At 39.0% G+C, this 19,004-nt stretch overlaps 1 protein-coding gene across 1 annotated transcript in view; it reads left to right on the forward strand.

The window, feature by feature from the left end:
- Nucleotides 1-18,084, forward strand: part of CHRNB2 (cholinergic receptor nicotinic beta 2 subunit) — a 199,878-nt gene extending 181,794 nt beyond the window's left edge. The window contains exon 6 of the mRNA XM_053704462.1: nt 16,429-18,084. Within this exon, the coding sequence (XP_053560437.1) occupies nt 16,429-16,599 (171 nt within the window). The 3' untranslated portion in view covers nt 16,600-18,084. The remainder of the gene's footprint in view (nt 1-16,428) is intronic.
- The last annotated feature ends 920 nt before the right edge of the window (nt 18,085-19,004 follow it).

Genomic DNA, 19,004 nt, shown 5'->3' on the forward strand with positions numbered 1-19,004 from the left:
GTAACTGAAAGTGCATTATTGTGCACAACTCCTATGCACAATGCCTATGGTAGTGGTGGTTCTATACCGTCAAATTAGGAGGGTGCACAAAATTGACCACACAGCTAAATATCTGGGATACAGGAGGGGGGACCTCATCTTCAACTGCGTATTCCTAATCCTAGCTTTGTTTTTGTTTTCGGTTTTTAAGCCCCTTCTTCCTGTTTTACCTCCCTCTTTGCTCAGTGTAAAGTAATATATACATAGAAAAAGCTCTTGTCTGCAATTCAGGGCAGCTGGCACCTCTGAGGATCGGAGAGCTCCATTACAGAATAGACGGCTAGATTACGAATTTGGCGTTAGCCTTAAAAAGCAGCGTTAAGGGGTCCTAACGCTGCTTTTCAACGCCCGCTGGTATTACGAGTTTGGCAGGTACAGGTGTACCGCTCACTTTTCTTCCGCAACTTTTCCATACCGCAAATCCCCTAACGTCAATTGCATATCCTATCTTTTTAATGGGATTTTCCTAACGCTGGTATTACAAGTCTTGGAAGAAGTGAGCGGTACAGCCTCTACCTCCAAGACTCCTATCGCATATAAAAGTCAGTAGTTAAGAGTTTTATGGGCTAACGCCGGAACATAGAGCTCTTAACTAAAGTGCTAAAAAGTACACTAACACCCATAAACTACCTATTAACCCCTAAACCGAGGCCCCCCCACATCGCAAACACTATAATAAAATTATTTAACCCCTAAACAGCCGACCGGACATTGCCGCCACCTACATTATACCTATGAACCCCTAATCTGCTGCCCCTAACATCGCCAACACTTACATTATATTTATTAACCCCTAGTCTGCCGCCCCCAACGTCGCCGCCACCTAACTACAATTATTAACCCCTAATCTGCCGACCGGACATCGCCACCACTATAATAAATGTATTAACCCCTAAACCACCGCACTCCCACCTCGCAAACACTATAAAATTTGTTATTAACCCCTAATCTGCCGTCCCTAACATCGCCGCCACCTACCTACAATTATTAACCCCTAATCTGCCGCCCCCAACGTCGCCGCTACTATATTAAATGTATTAACCCCTAAACCTAAGTCTAACTCTAACACCCCCTAGCTTAAATCTATTTTTAATAAATCTAAATAAAATTACTATAATTAAATAAATTATTCCTATTTAAAACTAAATACTTACCTATAAAATAAACCCTAATATAGCTACAATATAACTAATAGTTACATTATAGCTATTTTAGGATTTATTTTAATTTTACAGGCAACTTTGTATTTATTTTAACTAGGCACAATAGTTATTAAATAGTTATTAATTAATTAATAGCTACCTAGCTAAAATAAATACAAAATTAACGGTAAAATAAACCCTAACCTAAGTTACAATTACACCTAACACTACTCTATAATTAAATTAATTACCTAAACTACCTACAATTAAATACAATTAAATTAAATAAACTAAATTACGGAAAAAAAAAACACTAAATTACAGAAAATAAAAACATAATTTATGTAAGAACTTACCTGATAAATTCATTTCTTTCATATTAGCAAGAGTCCATGAGCTAGTGACGTATGGGATATACATTCCTACCAGGAGGGGCAAAGTTTCCCAAACCTTAAAATGCCTATAAATACACCCCTCACCACACCCACAATTCAGTTTAACGAATAGCCAAGAAGTGGGGTGATAAGAAAAAAGTGCGAAAGCATATAAAATAAGGAATTGGAATAATTGTGCTTTATACAAAAAAATCATAACCACCACAAAAAAGGGCGGGCCTCATGGACTCTTGCTAATATGAAAGAAATGAATTTATCAGGTAAGTTCTTACATAAATTATGTTTTCTTTCATGTAATTAGCAAGAGTCCATGAGCTAGTGACGTATGGGATAATGACTACCCAAGATGTGGATCTTTCCACCCAAGAGTCACTAGAGAGGGAGGGATAAAATAAAGACAGCCAATTCCTGCTGAAAATAATCCACACCCAAAATAAAGTTTAATGAAAAACATAAACAGAAGATTCAAACTGAAACCGCTGCCTGAAGTACTTTTCTACCAAAAACTGCTTCAGAAGAAGAAAATACATCAAAATGGTAGAATTTAGTAAAAGTATGCAAAGAGGACCAAGTTGCTGCTTTGCAAATCTGATCAACCGAAGCTTCATTCCTAAACGCCCAGGAAGTAGAAACTGACCTAGTAGAATGAGCTGTAATCCTTTGAGGCGGAGTTTTACCCGACTCGACATAGGCATGATGAATTAAAGATTTCAACCAAGATGCCAAAGAAATGGCAGAAGCTTTCTGGCCTTTTCTAGAACCGGAAAAGATAACAAATAGACTAGAAGTCTTTCGGAAGGACTTAGTAGCTTCAACATAATATTTCAAAGCTTTAACAACATCCAAAGAATGCAACGATTTCTCCTTAGAATTCTTAGGATTAGGACATAATGAAGGAACCACAATTTCTCTACTAATGTTGTTGGAATTCACAACTTTAGGTAAAAATTCAAAAGAAGTTCGCAACACCGCCTTATCCTGATGAAAAATCAGAAAAGGAGACTCACAAGAAAGAGCAGATAATTCAGAGACTCTTCTGGCAGAAGAGATTGCCAAAAGGAACAAAACTTTCCAAGAAAGTAATTTAATGTCCAATGAATGCATAGGTTCAAACGGAGGAGCTTGAAGAGCCCCCAGAACCAAATTCAAACTCCAAGGAGGAGAAATTGACTTAATGACAGGTTTTATACGAACCAAAGCTTGTACAAAACAATGAATATCAGGAAGATTAGCAATCTTTCTGTGAAAAAGAACAGAAAGAGCAGAGATTTGTCCTTTCAAAGAACTTGCGGATAAACCTTTATCTAAACCATCCTGAAGAAACTGTAAAATTCTCGGAATTCTAAAAGAATGCCAAGAAAAATGTTGAGAAAGACACCAAGAAATATAAGTCTTCCAGACTCTATAATATATCTCTCTGGATACAGATTTACGAGCCTGTAACATAGTATTGATCACAGAGTCAGAGAAACCTCTTTGACCAAGAATCAAGCGTTCAATCTCCATACCTTTAAATTTAAGGATTTGAGATCCTGATGGAAAAAAGGACCTTGCGACAGAAGGTCTGGTCTTAGCGGAAGAGTCCACGGATGGCAAGAGGCCATCCGGACAAGATCCGCATACCAAAACCTGTGAGGCCATGCCGGAGCTACCAGCAGAACAAACGAGCATTCCTTCAGAATCTTGGAGATTACTCTTGGAAGAAGAACTAGAGGCGGAAAGATATAGGCAGGATGATACTTCCAAGGAAGTGATAATGCATCCACTGCTTCCGCCTGAGGATCCCGGGATCTGGACAGATACCTGGGAAGTTTCTTGTTTAGATGAGACGCCATCAGATCTATTTCTGGAAGCTCCCACATTTGAACAATCTGAAGAAATACCTCTGGGTGAAGAGACCATTCGCCCGGATGCAACGTTTGGTGACTGAGATAATCCGCTTCCCAATTGTCTATACCTGGGATATGAACCGCAGAGATTAGACAGGAGCTGGATTCCGCCCAAACCAAAATTCGAGATACTTCTTTCATAGCCAGAGGACTGTGAGTCCCTCCTTGATGATTGATGTATGCCACAGTTGTGACATTGTCTGTCTGAAAACAAATGAACGATTCTCTCTTCAGAAGAGGCCAAGACTGAAGAGCTCTGAAAATTGCACGGAGTTCCAAAATATTGATCGGTAATCTCACCTCCTGAGATTCCCAAACTCCTTGTGCCGTCAGAGATCCCCACACAGCTCCCCAACCTGTGAGACTTGCATCTGTTGAAATTACAGTCCAGGTCGGAAGCACAAAAGAAGCCCCCTGAATTAAACGATGGTGATCTGTCCACCACGTTAGAGAGTGTCGTACAATCGGTTTTAAAGATATTAATTGAGATATCTTTGTGTAATCCTTGCACCATTGATTCAGCATACAGAGCTGAAGAGGTCGCATGGGAAAACGAGCAAAGGGGATCGCGTCCGATGCAGCAGTCATAAGACCTAGAATTTCCATGCATAAGGCTACCGAAGGGAATGATTGTGACTGAAGGTTTCGACAAGCTGAAATCAATTTTAGACGTCTCTTGTCTGTCAAAGACAGAGTCATGGATACTGAATCTATCTGGAAACCCAGAAAGGTTACCCATGTCTGAGGAATCAATGAACTTTTTAGTGAATTGATCCTCCAACCATGATTTTGAAGAAACAACACAAGTCGATTCGTATGAGATTCTGCTAAATGTAAAGACTGAGCAAGTACCAAGATATCGTCCAAATAAGGAAATACCACAATACCCTGTTCTCTGATTACAGACAGAAGGGCACCGAGAACCTTTGTAAAAATTCTTGGAGCTGTAGCTAGGCCAAACGGCAGAGCCACAAACTGGTAATGCTTGTCCAGAAAAGAGAATCTCAGGAACTGATAATGATCTGGATGAATCGGAATATGCAGATATGCATCCTGTAAATCTATTGTGGACATATAATGCCCTTGCTGAACAAAAGGCAAGATAGTCCTTACAGTTACCATTTTGAACGTTGGTATCCTTACATAATGATTCAATATTTTTAGATCCAGAACTGGTCTGAAGGAATTCTCCTTCTTTGGTACAATGAAGAGATTTGAATAAAACCCCATCCCCTGTTCCAGAACTGGAACTGGCATAATTACTCCAGCCAACTCTAGATCTGAAACACAATTCAGAAATGCTTGAGCTTTCACTGGATTTACTGGGACACGGGAAAGAAAAAATCTCTTTGCAGGAGGTCTCATCTTGAAACCAATTATGTACCCTTCTGAAACGATGTTCAGAATCCAAAGATTGTGAACAGAATTGATCCAAATTTCTTTGAAAAAACGTAACCTGCCCCCTACCAGCTGAGCTGGAATGAGGGCCGCACCTTCATGTGGACTTAGAAGCTGGCTTTGCTTTTCTAGAAGGCTTGGATTTATTCCAGACTGGAGATGGTTTCCAAACTGAAACTGCTCCTGAGGATGAAGGATCAGGCTTTTGTTCTTTGTTGAAACGAAAGGAACGAAAACGATTATTAGCCCTGTTTTTACCCTTAGATTTTTTATCCTGTGGTAAAAAAGTTCCTTTCCCACCAGTAACAGTTGAGATAATAGAATCCAACTGAGAACCAAATAATTTGTTACCCTGGAAAGAAATGGAAAGTAGAGTTGATTTAGAAGCCATATCAGCATTCCAAGTTTTAAGCCATAAAGCTCTTCTAGCTAAAATAGCTAGAGACATAAACCTGACATCAACTCTGATAATATCAAAAATGGCATCACAGATAAAATTATTAGCATGTTGAAGAAGAAGAATAATATTATGAGAATCATGATCTGTTACTTGTTGCGCTAAAGTTTCCAACCAAAAAGTTGAAGCTGCAGCAACATCAGCCAATGATATAGCAGGTCTAAGAAGATTACCTGAACACAGATAAGCTTTTCTTAGAAAGGATTCAATTTTCCTATCTAAAGGATCCTTAAACAAAGTACCATCTGACGTAGGAATAGTAGTACGTTTAGCAAGGGTAGAAATAGCCCCATCAACTCTAGGGATTTTGTCCCAAAATTCTAATCTGTCAGACGGCACAGGATATAATTGCTTAAAACGTTTAGAAGGAGTAAATTAATTACCCAATTTATCCCATTCTCTGGAAATTACTTCAGAAATAGCACTAGGAACAGGAAAAACTTCTGGAATAACCACAGGAGATTTAAAGACCTTATCTAAACGTTTAGAATTAGTATCAAGAGGACCAGAATCCTCAATTTCTAAAGCAATTAGTACTTCTTTAAGTAAAGAACGAATAAATTCCATTTTAAATAAATATGAAGATTTATCAGCATCAATCTCTGAGACAGAATCCTCTGAACCAGAAGAGTCATCAGAATCAGAATGATGATGTTCATTTAAAAATTCATCTGTATAAAGAGAAGTTTTAAAAGATTTTTTATGTTTACTAGAAGGTGGAATAACAGACATAGCCTTCTTGATGGATTCAGAAACAAAATCTCTTATATTATCAGGAACATTCTGAACATTAGATGTTGATGGAACTGCAACAGGTAATGGTACATTACTAAAGGAAATATTATCTGCATTAACAAGTTTGTCATGACAATTAATACAAACAACAGCTGGAGGAATAGCTACCAAAAGTTTACAGCAGATACACTTAGCTTTGGTAGTTCCAGCACCAGACAGCGATTTTCCTGAAGTATCTTCTGACTCAGATGCAACGTGAGACATCTTGCAATATGAAAGAGAAAAAACAACATATAAAGCAAAATTGATCAAATTCCTTAAATGACAGTTTCAGGAATGGGAAAAAATGCCAATGAACAAGCTTCTAGCAACCAGAAGCAAAGAAAAAATGAGACTTAAATAATGTGGAGACAAAAGCGACGCCCATATTTTTTAGCGCCAAATAAGACGCCCACATTATTTGGCGCCTAAATGCTTTTTGGCGGCAAAAATGACGCCACATCCGGAACGCCGACATCTTTGGCGCAAAAGAACGTCAAAAATGACGCAACTTCCGGCGACACGTATGACGCCGGAAACGGAAAAGATTTTTTTTTTTTGCGCCAAAAAAGTCAGCGCCAAGAATGACGTAATAAAATGAAGCATTTTCAGCCCCCGCGAGCCTAACAGCCCACAGGGAAAAAAAGTCAAATTTTTAAGGTAAGAAAAATAATTGATTCAAGTGCATTATCCCAAATATGAAACTGACTGTCTGAAAATAAGGAATGTTGAACATCCTGAGTCAAGGCAAATAAATGTTTGAATACATATATTTAGAACTTTATAAACAAAGTGCCCAACCATAGCTTAGAGTGTCACAGAAAATAAGACTTACTTACCCCAGGACACTCATCTACATGTTTGTAGAAAGCCAAACCAGTACTGAAACGAAAATCAGCAGAGGTAATGGTATATAAATAAGAGTATATCGTCGATCTGAAAAGGGAGGTAAGAGATGAATCTCTACGACCGATAACAGAGAACCTATGAAATAGACCCCATAGAAGGAGATCACTGCATTCAAAATAGGCAATACTCTCCTCACATCCCTCTGACATTCACTGCACGATGAGAGGAAAACCGGGCTCCAACCTGCTGCGGAGCGCATATCAACGTAGAATCTAGCACAAACTTACTTCACCACCTCCATAGGAGGCAAAGTTTGTAAAACTGAATTGTGGGTGTGGTGAGGGGTGTATTTATAGGCATTTTAAGGTTTGGGAAACTTTGCCCCTCCTGGTAGGAATGTATATCCCATACGTCACTAGCTCATGGACTCTTGCTAATTACATGAAAGAAAAAGAAATTACAATATTTTAAACTAATTACACCTAATCTAATCCCCCTAATAAAATAAAAAAGCCCCGCAAAATAATAAAATTCCCTACCCTACACTAAATTACAAATAGCCCTTAAAAGGGCCTTTTGCGGGGCATTGCCCCAAAGTAATCAACTCTTTTACCAGCCATTTAAAGGGCTTTTTGCGGGGCATTGCCCCAAAGTAATCAGCTCTTTTACCTGTAAAAAAAAGAAATACAATCCCCCCCCAACATTACAACCCACCACCCATACACCCCTACTCTAAAACCCACCCGATCCCCCCTTAAAAAAACCTAACACTACCCCATTGAAGATCACCCTACCTTGAGCCGTTTTCACCCAGCCGGGCACCAGTGGTCATCCTATCCGGGCAGAAGAGGACATCCGGACTGGCAGACATCTTCATCCAAGCGGCATCTTCTATCTTCATCCATCCGACGAGGAACAGCTCCATCTTGAAGACCTCCGGCGCGGAACATCCTTCTCGGCTGATGGACTAACGATGAATGAATATTCCTTTAAATGACGTCATCCAAGATGGCATCCCTCGAATTCTGATTGGCTGATAGGATTCTATCAGCCAATCGGAATTAAGGTAGGAAAAATCCGATTGGTTGATTTAATCAGCCAATCGGATTGAAGTTCAATCCGATTGGCTGATTGGATCAGCCAATAGAATTGACCTTGCGCCGGAGGTCTTCAAGATGGAGCTGTTCCTCGTCGGATGGATGAAGATAGAAGATGCCGCTTGGATGAAGATGTCTGCCGGTCCGGATGTCCTCTTCTGCCCGGATAGGATGAAGACTTCTGCCGGTCCGGATGTCCTCTGCTGCCCCATCGGATGACCACTGGTGCCCGGCTGGGTGAAAACGGCTCAAGGTAGGGTGATCTTCAATGGGGTGGTGTTAGATTTTTTTAAGGGGGGATCGGGTGGGTTTTAGAGTAGGGGTGTGTGAGTGGTGGGTTGTAATGTTGGGGGGGAGATTGTATTTCTTTTTTTACAGGTAATAGAGATGATTACTTTGGGGCAATGCCCCGCAAAAAGCCCTTTTAAGGGCTGGTAAAAGAGCTGATTACTTTGGGGCAATGCCCCGCAAAAGGCCCTTTTAAGGGCTATTTGTAATTTAGTGTAGGGTAGGGAATTTTATTATTTTGGGGGGCTTTTTTATTTTATTAGGGGGATTAGATTAGGTGTAATTAGTTTAAAATATTGTAATTTCTTTTTTATTTTCTGTAATTTAGTGTTTGTTTTTTTCGTAATTTAGTTTATTTAATTTAATTGTATTTAATTGTAGGTAGTTTAGGTAATTAATTTAATTATAGAGTAGTGTTAGGTGTAATTGTAACTTAGGTTAGGGTTTATTTTAGAGGTAATTTTGTATTTATTTTAGCTAGTTAGCTATTAAATAGTTAATAACTATTTAATAACTATTGTGCCTAGTTAAAATAAATACAAAGTTGCCTGTAAAATAAAAATAAATCCTAAAATAGCTATAATGTAACTATTAGTTATATTGTAGCTATATTATGGTTTATTTTATAGGTAAGTATTTAGTTTTAAATAGGAATAATTTATTTAATTATAGTAATTTTATTTAGATTTATTAAAAATAGATTTAAGTTAGGGGGGTGTTAGGGTTAGACTTAGGTTTAGGGGTTAATACATTTATTATAGCGGCGGCGATGTCCGGTCTGCAGATTAGGTGGTTAATAAATGTAATGTAGGTGTCGGCGATGTTAGGGGCAGCAGATTAGGGGTTCATAGGTATAATGTAGGTGGCGGCGGTGTCCGGAGTGGCAGGTTAGGGGTTAATAAAATAATGCAGGTGGCGAGGATGTCGGGGGCAGCAGATTAGGGGTTAATAAGTGTAAGATTAGGGGCGTTTAGACTCTGGGTTCATGTTAGGGTGTTAGGTGTAGACTTAGAAAGTATTTTCCCATAGGAAACAATGGGGCTGCATTAGGAGCTGAACGCTGCTGTTTTGCAGGTGTTAGGTTTTTTTCAGCCAGCTCAGCCCCATTGTTTCCTATGGGGAGATCAAGCACGAGCACGTTTTAGCCAGCTTACCGCTACCGTAAGCAACGCTGGTATTACAGGATGAAGTGGCGCTAAATTTGCTCAACGCTCACTTTTCTGAGGCTTACGCAGCCATTCAGAAAACTTGTAATACCAGCGTTGTTTAAAGTGTGCGCTGGAGAAAAAAAGGCTCGTTAGCAACGCAAGTTTTTACCGACAAAACTTGTAATCTAGCCGAGAGTTTTTTAGCAGCACTAGAAACACCACTGATCTAGGGATAGATGGTCAGTAAATATGCAGCTTTATAATTGGACAGTAACTCTCTCAAATTCCAGCCAAAATTGAAATCCACATAAATGTAATTATGTTTTTTAATAGGAGTATTGTTGTAATATACTGTACATGTATTATCAAAAATGCTTCTAATAAAAGCTATAGCTGTTTCAAAAGTGTATTTAAGTATGCACCGTGCACCAGCATTCTAAACACAGCACTTGCTCAGAGAGCCTAAGGTGTATGTACCGTCTGTTAATGACTCAATTTGTTCATTGTTAACATGATACAAACCCCACTGGCAGCTGCAGTATTTAAAATGCTGGTGCACTGAGAATATCTAGCTATGCTTCACATGCACAGAAAAATGTTAACACTAAAATAGTGACATTTTAAATTGAATTACATTTCTATTGATCTACATTGTTGTGCCTAAGAATGAGCACTGTGAATGTTTTACAGTTTAGTGTAGCAATAATAATATGCTCGGGAGGCCATATTCCCTGACTAGGGGCACTTGATTGGCATAGCCCTTGTTTGGCACTTTGACCAATCCTCTCAACTAATTAACCATTCTTTTTGAGAGGATACCCTTAAGAACACGGTTCAGTCGTGCACACACATATTTAAAGATGCAAATATTCAAGGTAATGGGGAATAATATAGGAAGGGCAGTTAGGAGAAAGGCAATATAGATGTCAGAAAAAAAGTTACATGGAAAACAGGACAAGGCAGTGGGAAATGTAATTATAAAGGAAAAGTAAAAAAAAAAGATAAACGGGCAAAAAATACAGACATCAACTGGGCATATGTGGTAGGTTTCATTTGGGCTAGAGAATTAGCCAGGACAAGGGAGAGTGATGAGAACAGATATGTAGGGATAACAGATGAGTTAGAAGAAGACAAAACAACTTATAAAAAGGCAATAATAAGGCCAAGAGCAGGGGAAGAGGGAAATAAATCCTACAGGTAGGAGAGAGACATTTATGGTAACAATATGCAGAGCAGTGCAATAAAGAAAAGAAACACGAGAACCAGGAGAAACTGTGATATCAGAATGGGAGAAACAGAGCAAAGTCAAGTGACGTTAGATAGGCCAGAGAGTGGTAGAATGGCCAGAAATAGAAAGAAGAAAATTACAATAAGAGTTGTTTAAAGGGACACTTAAGTCAAAATTAAACGTTCAGGCTTCAGATAGAGCATACAATTTTAAACAACTTTCTATTTCACTTCCATTAACAAAATTAGATTAGATTTACACTTTGAGTCACCAGCTCCTACTGAGCATGTGCAAGAATTCCCAGAATATACGTATATGCATTTGTGGTTGGCTGATGGCTGTCACATGATACAGGAGGAGTGGAAATACATAACTGAAATTTGTCAGAAAAAAATCTAATACTCATTTGAAGTTCAGACAAAGGGGACGATTTTTTATATGGCAGGCGGACATGATTCACTGTAGCGAATCATGTCCGCTCGACATCGATAAATGCCAACAGCATACAATGTCGGCATTTATCATTGCACAAGCATTTCTTGTGAAATGCTTGTGCAATGCCGCCCCCTGCACATTCGTGGCCAATTGTCCACTAGAAGGGGGTGTCACTCATTCCGATCGTATCTGATGGGAATGATTGCAGCACGCCACCTCAGAGGTGGCCAGTGAGTTAAGGAACAGCGGTCTTATGACCGCTGCTTCTTAACTCCTGATTCCAGCGAGACTGAAGTCTCACGCGGAATGATCAGCATACACTGCTTAATAAATCGGCCCCTTTGTGCTATTGAATTGTCTTATCATCATGTATTTGTTGTTTATGCAAATCTACTGTATTTATTAGTCCTTTTAATAAAAAAAGCATGGCAAAGAGACTAACAATATTGTACACATCACGTAAAGAACCGATAAGTTGCATTTAAATTAGACTTTTTGTATTTTCATGTTGTATTTACAACTAGGGATACATTAGTATGTTTATTACTACTGTGATTAATGATAATAATGCAGTGTCAACACAGTTCTCAACAAGGTCCTTAGTAATTAAATTGACATAAAATACTGTTAACTGTTAATGCAGAACATATTCCACTGTAAGAGCGTTGGGGTTGTCAATACTGATGTAACAATGTTTCAACTAGCAGTGGTTAAATATTTTCTGTGTAGGGTATTCTGAAATGATTATTGGTGATGTGGGAAAAGTAGTTTGAAATTGTGAAACAAATGGTATAAGGTGTGTTGTGTAATCAGAGATGCTGAGTACCAGTCTAATATGCCATTGAGATACCATTTTCAAAATGATGTGCTGTTCACTTGTACAAGCAACTCTGTCTTGCTGCACTTGTTTCCACTGGTAACATTATGTCTGGGGCATTTCCCAGCAAAAATACATATGGATGCTCATGGTCACTACCTTCATCAGGAAACTAAGGCCTAGATTTAGAGTTCGGCGGTAAAAGGGCTGTTAACGCTCCGCGGGTTTTTTTCTGGCCGCACCATAAATTTAACTCTGGTATCGAGAGTTCAAACAAATGCTGCGTTAGGCTCCAAAAAAGGAGCGTAGAGCATTTATACCGCAAATGCAACTCTCGATACCAGAGTTGCTTACGGACGCGGCCGGCATCAAAAACGTGCTCGTGCACGATTCTCCCATAGGAAACAATGGGGCTGTTTGAGCTGAAAAAAAACCTAACACCTGCAAAAAAGCAGCATTCAGCTCCTAACGCAGCCCCATTGTTTCCTATGGGGAAACACCTCCTAAGTCTGCACCTAACACCCTAACATGTACCCCGAGTCTAAACACCCCTAACCTTACACTTATTAACTCCTAATCTGCCGCCCCCGCTATCGCTGACCCCTGCATTACACTTTTAACCCCTAATCTGCCGCTCCGTAAACCGCCGCCACCTACGTTATCCCTATGTACCCCTAATCTGCTGCCCTAACATCGCCGACCCCTATGTTATATTTATTAACCCCTAATCTGCCCCCCACATCGTCGCCGACACCTGCCTACACTTATTAACCCCTAATCTGCCGAGCGGACCGCACCGCTACTATAATAAAGTTATTAACCCCTAATCCGCCTCACTAACCCTATCATAAATAGTATTAACCCCTAATCTGCCCTCCCTAACATCGCCGACACCTACCTTCAATTATTAACCCCTAATCTGCCGACCGGAGCTCACCGCTATTCTAATAAATGGATTAACCCCTAAAGCTAAGTCTAACCCTAACACTAACACCCCCCTAAGTTAAATATAATTTTTATCTAACAAAATAAATTAACTCTTATTAAATAAATGATTCCTATTTAAAGCTAAATACTTACCTGTAAAATAAATCCTAATATAGCTACAATATAAATTATAATTATATTATAGCTATTTTAGGATTAATATTTATTTTACAGGCAACTTTGTAATTATTTTAACCAGGTACAATAGCTATTAAATAGTTAAGAACTATTTAATAGTTACCTAGTTAAAATAATAACAAATTTACCTGTAAAATAAATCATAACCTAAGATATAATTAAACCTAACACTACCCTATCAATAAAATAATTAAATAAACTACCTACAATTACCTACAATTAACCTAACACTACACTATCAATAAATTAATTAAACACAATTGCTACAAATAAATAAAATTAAATAAACTATCTAAAGTACAAAAAATAAAAAAGAACTAAGTTACAGAAAATAATAAAATATTTACAAACATAATAAAAATATTACAACAATTTTAAACTAATTACACCTACTCTAAGCCCCCTAATAAAATAACAAAGCCCCCCAAAATAAAAAATTCCCTACCCTATTCTAAAATACAAATATTACAAGCTCTTTTACCTTACCAGCCCTGAACAGGGCCCTTTGCGGGGCATGCCCCAAGAATTTCAGCTCTTTTGCCTGTAAAAAAAAACATACAATACCCCCCCCCAACATTACAACCCACCACCCACATACCCCTAATCTAACCCAAACCCCCCTTAAATAAACCTAACACTACCCCCCTGATGATCTTCCTACCTTGTCTTCACCATGCCAGGTTCACCGATCCGTCCTGGCTCCAAGATCTTCATCCAACCCAAGCGTGGGCTAGACATCCACTGAAGAAGTCCAGAAGAGGGTCCAAAGTCTTCCTCCTATCCGGCAAGAAGAGGACATCCGGACCGGCAAACATCTTCTCCAAGCGGCATCTTCTATCTTCTTCCATCCGATGACGACCGGCTCCATCTTGAAGACCTCCAGCGCGGATCCATCCTCTTCTTCCGACGACTAGACGACGAATGACGGTTCCTTTAAGGGACGTCATCCAAGATGGCGTCCCTCGAATTCCGATTGGCTGATAGGATTCTATCAGCCAATCGGATCGCAGCCAATAGAATGCGAGCTCAATCTGATTGGCTGATTGGATCAGCCAATCGGATTGAACTATATTCTGATTGGCTGATTCCATCAGCCAATCAGAAAATTCCTACCTTAATTCCGATTGGCTGATAGAATCCTATCAGCCAATCGGAATTCGAGGGACGCCATCTTGGATGACGTCCCTTAAAGGAACCGTCATTCGTCGTCTAGTCGTCGGAAGAAGAGGATGGATCCGCGCTGGAGGTCTTCAAGATGGAGCCGGTCGTCATCGGATGGAAGAAGATAGAAGATGCCGCTTGGAGAAGATGTTTGCCGGTCCGGATGTCCTCTTCTTGCCGGATAGGAGGAAGACTTTGGACCCTCTTCTGGACTTCTTCAGTGGATGTCTAGCCCACGCTTGGGTTGGATGAAGATCTTGGAGCCAGGACGGATCGGTGAACCTGGCATGGTGAAGACAAGGTAGGAAGATCATCAGGGGGGTAGTGTTAGGTTTATTTAAGGGGGGTTTGGGTTAGATTAGGGGTATGTGGGTGGTGGGTTGTAATGTTGGGGGGGGGTATTGTATGTTTTTTTTTACAGGCAAAAGAGCTGAAATTCTTGGGGCATGCCCCGCAAAGGGCCCTGTTCAGGGCTGGTAAGGTAAAAGAGCTTGTAATATTTGTATTTTAGAATAGGGTAGGGAATTTTTTATTTTGGGGGGCTTTGTTATTTTATTAGGGGGCTTAGAGTAGGTGTAATTAGTTTAAAATTGTTGTAATATTTTTATTATGTTTGTAAATATTTTATTATTTTCTGTAACTTAGTTCTTTTTTATTTTTTGTACTTTAGATAGTTTATTTAATTTTATTTATTTGTAGCAATTGTGTTTAATTAATTTATTGATAGTGTAGTGTTAGGTTAATTGTAGGTAATTGTAGGTAGTTTATTTAATTATTTTATTGATAGGGTAGTGTTAGGTTTAATTATATCTTAGGTTATGATTTATTTTACAGGTAAATTTGTTATTATTTTAACTAGGTAACTATTAAATAGTTCTTAACTATTTAATAGCTATTGTACCTGGTTAAAATAATTACAAAGTTGCCTGTAAAATAAATATTAATCCTAAAATAGCTATAATATAATTATAATTTATATTGTAGCTATATTAGGATTTATTTTACAGGTAAGTATTTAGCTTTAAATAGGAATCATTTATTTAATAAGAGTTAATTTATTTCGTTAGATAAAAATTATATTTAACTTAGGGGGGTGTTAGTGTTAGGGTTAGACTTAGCTTTAGGGTTTAATCCATTTATTAGAATAGCGGTGAGCTCCGGTCGGCAGATTAGGGGTTAATAAGTGTAGGTAGGTGTCGGCGACGTTGTGGGGGGCAGATTAGGGGTTAATAAATATAACATAGGGGTCGGCGATGTTAGGGGTAGCAGATTAGGGGTACATAGGGATAACGTAGGTGGCGGCGATTTGCGGTCGGAAGATTAGGGGTTAATTATTTTAAGTAGCTTGCGGCGACGTTGTGGGGGGCAAGTTAGGGGTTAATAGATATAATACAGGGGTCGGCGGTGTTAGGGGCAGCAGATTAGGGGTACATAAGTATAACGTAGGTGGCGGTCGGCAGATTAGGGGTTAAAAATTTTAATCGAGTGGCGGCGATGTGGGGGGAGCTCGGTTTAGGGGTACATAGGTAGTTTATGGGTGTTAGTGTACTTTAGGGTACAGTAGTTAAGAGCTTTATAAACCGGCGTTAGCCAGAAAGCTCTTAACTCCTGCTATTTTCAGGCGGCTGGAATCTTGTCGTTAGAGCTCTAACGCTCACTGCAGAAACGACTCTAAATACCGGCGTTAGGAAGATCCCATTGAAAAGATAGGCTACGCAAATGGCGTAGGGGGATCTGCGGTATGGAAAAGTCGCGGCTGTAAAGTGAGCGTTAGACCCTTTAATCACTGACTCCAAATACCAGCGGGCGCCCAAAACCAGCGTTAGGAGCCTCTAACGCTGGTTTTGACGGCTACCGCCGAACTCTAAATCTAGGCCTAAGTTTCTCTGGGTCGAACCATGGTATTCAGTGAGAGATGTTCTGAAGTGTCCTGGGATAATTGTAAGCTTATACATGACTTCAAAAAAGGGAAATCATAGATGGTTTCCCATGCCTTCATGCTCTTTCTATTGATCTACAAGAATAGGTTTCAGACAACAACCATTACATTTATCACAGGAACAACAAACAGTAAATATCTCACAACTGGGTGACAATAATTCAATAAAATAAACCATAATAATAATAATAAATGTATTATATTAATCTTAATTCCTTAACATATTAATATTTCCCTTTTTTTCCAGGTAAGTGAAGACTGGAAGTATGTAGCGATGGTGATCGATCGTCTGTTCCTTTGGATTTTCGTCTTTGTCTGCGTTTTTGGGACGATTGGAATGTTCCTACAGCCACTTTTCCAGAACTACACTACTAACACATTACTACAGATGAACAATGCAGCCCCCAGCTCCAACTAGTGTTGATTTGGGGGCAGTTTGTGAAAATAAAAATCTTTTTTTTCCACCAGGAAATACTGACACTCCAATTCCAGCCAAATCTGCGACTAAGCAAATGTGCATAGCAATCAGTGTCCCGTCCGTTCATAAAGTGACAAATGCATTGCCAAGGTTTTGAGCGTGGATTCTATTGGGTTTGTTTATTTTTACAACCTGACAAGAATACACCTTGAGATTGATGGAAATAATTCTTGAACTGAAAGAAGCGTATAAGATGCAGCCACGAGACGCTTGTATGGAAAGCAACATTATGTACTTGTGGGAATTTAATGTATTCCAAGCAATAATGTCAGAGCTGCACATAAAGCTTTTTAGTCTCTGTCATTGCTATAGAAAGTCATTACCAAATCATTTTAAGTGTAATCTTTTTATTTGAATAAAAGGGACACTAAATTAGATGTATTCTATCATCATAGAAATGAAGGTTTCCTCATACCCAGTACAGACATTTATCCCAGATTTTGCTATAAAAAAAACTTGTGATGTTACCATCTGCCAATGATGTTGGGCTGCTCCTTCACATAAGCCGTTTTTACTTTGTGTCCACTGGCAGTTGAGCAAATAAGAAGCCACACCGCATACTCCATGATCAAAGACCAGTAGATGCTATCAGAACTGAAAGCTGTATAGAGAGAGTATATGGAAAGATAGATTGCACTTTTATTTGGTGTGACAGCTACAGCACATTCACAACCCATTTTTCAGTGCCAGGAACATGCACAGTTTTTGCTAATGGAGTGGGAAGTATGGCTTCTCATTGGCTGTACCACCTGCTTGCATTCGAAGTAAAAAAAAAAAAGCTTTTTTGGAGGAGTGGCTGAGCATTAGTGACTACAGCAATATTCGGAATGTTATTTTGATTACTGGAAACCAGTGAGATTGGGGTGGGTGTTTAATAGAGTGAGGTATGAGGACGCATTCATTTATATGATATTGAAAAAATATTCAGGTTTAGTGTACCTTTAAAAATGGATCAAAAACAAGTATGTTAATTTAAGGTGGCGCACTGTGGCGGTTAGAAACGAGTCCTGTACTACACACACTATGCAGATTCTTTCATTTTGATAAATGTCCTTCTTCCCAGTTTACAGAATGCACAGACTAGATTTCAGCACATATTATTGAGTATTTCAGAGACTGGACAGAACTGGGCTGTCTTGTGTAATCTCTCATTAGGCTGCTTTATTTTTCATTTTAGCATGCTTAATTCTTTTATTATACTCCAAAATCAGACATGAGAAGGGAGCTGAGGTATTAGAAAACAAGATATTTTTTAAGCCAGTAGAACTGTAAGGCACAGACTGTGTGCTAATTGTCCTCTTTCACTCCTTAATTAAATGCCTCTTTCTCCTTTTATGTGACCTTGATGAGGTCAGATGTACACGATTCACTGCAGGTTCTGATAAAAACAAATATTTGTATAAAATATTCTGCTTTGGAAACAAATTCTTGCAGACTCTGTTTTTTGTAGTGGAGTAAGAGGGGAGTCCTATAAGACAGGGTTATTCAAACCACGGGTCAGGACCCATTACTGGGTCATAACACCACGTTTACTGGGTCACAACTTATGTTTGTGTTGTAGGAGAGTGTGCGTGGTGTATGTTATATGAGAGTGTGTGTGGTGTGTGTTTTATGAGAGTGTGTATGTAGTGTGTGTGTGTTGTATGAGAGTGGGAGTGTTATATGAGAGTGTGTTGTGTGTGTGTGTCTTATAAGAGAGTGTATGTGGTGTTTGTGTTGTATGAGTGTGTGTGTGGTGTATGTTATATGAGAGTGTGTGTGGTGTGTGTTTTATGAGAGTGTGTATGTAGTGTGTGTGTGTTGTATGAGAGTGGGAGTGTTATATGAGAGTGTGTTGTGTGTGTGTGTCTTATAAGAGACAACCTATATAAATATAATATACTTACAAAAAAGCTCCAGTTGAGCTTAAATTAATCCCTTTAAAAGGTGACCCATTTAACAGAAGCAATCATATCCCTGAATTCTATTTCTTGCCAGAAATGTATCCAACCATTTTTAAATGAGAAAGCCCGTAACGGGCGAAACGTGTCAGAGCAGTGTGGAGGACGCTTTTAAATTTTAAATTGTTGAGATAGAACCTATTTAAACCTAGAAATTATCTAGCATAATCAGCGCAAATCTATATAGCGCAATTCTATGGGGTGTGTTTTGGCAAACCATTGACAAGTGGGCTGAATAGCAGCATGAAATATTTCCCAAGATGCTGAGACGCTCACATCAGTGTAACTAATTAATCTAAAGTGGGGGTATATTTGCACACTAACAAACAAGTTGGCTGATTAGTGGCACATAATTGTTATATTTCCTCCATCCAAGAGAATATATGTATTATATACAACAAGGGG

This window comes from Bombina bombina, chromosome 1, assembly GCF_027579735.1.
Source record: "Bombina bombina isolate aBomBom1 chromosome 1, aBomBom1.pri, whole genome shotgun sequence".
Lineage (NCBI taxonomy): Eukaryota > Metazoa > Chordata > Amphibia > Anura > Bombinatoridae > Bombina > Bombina bombina.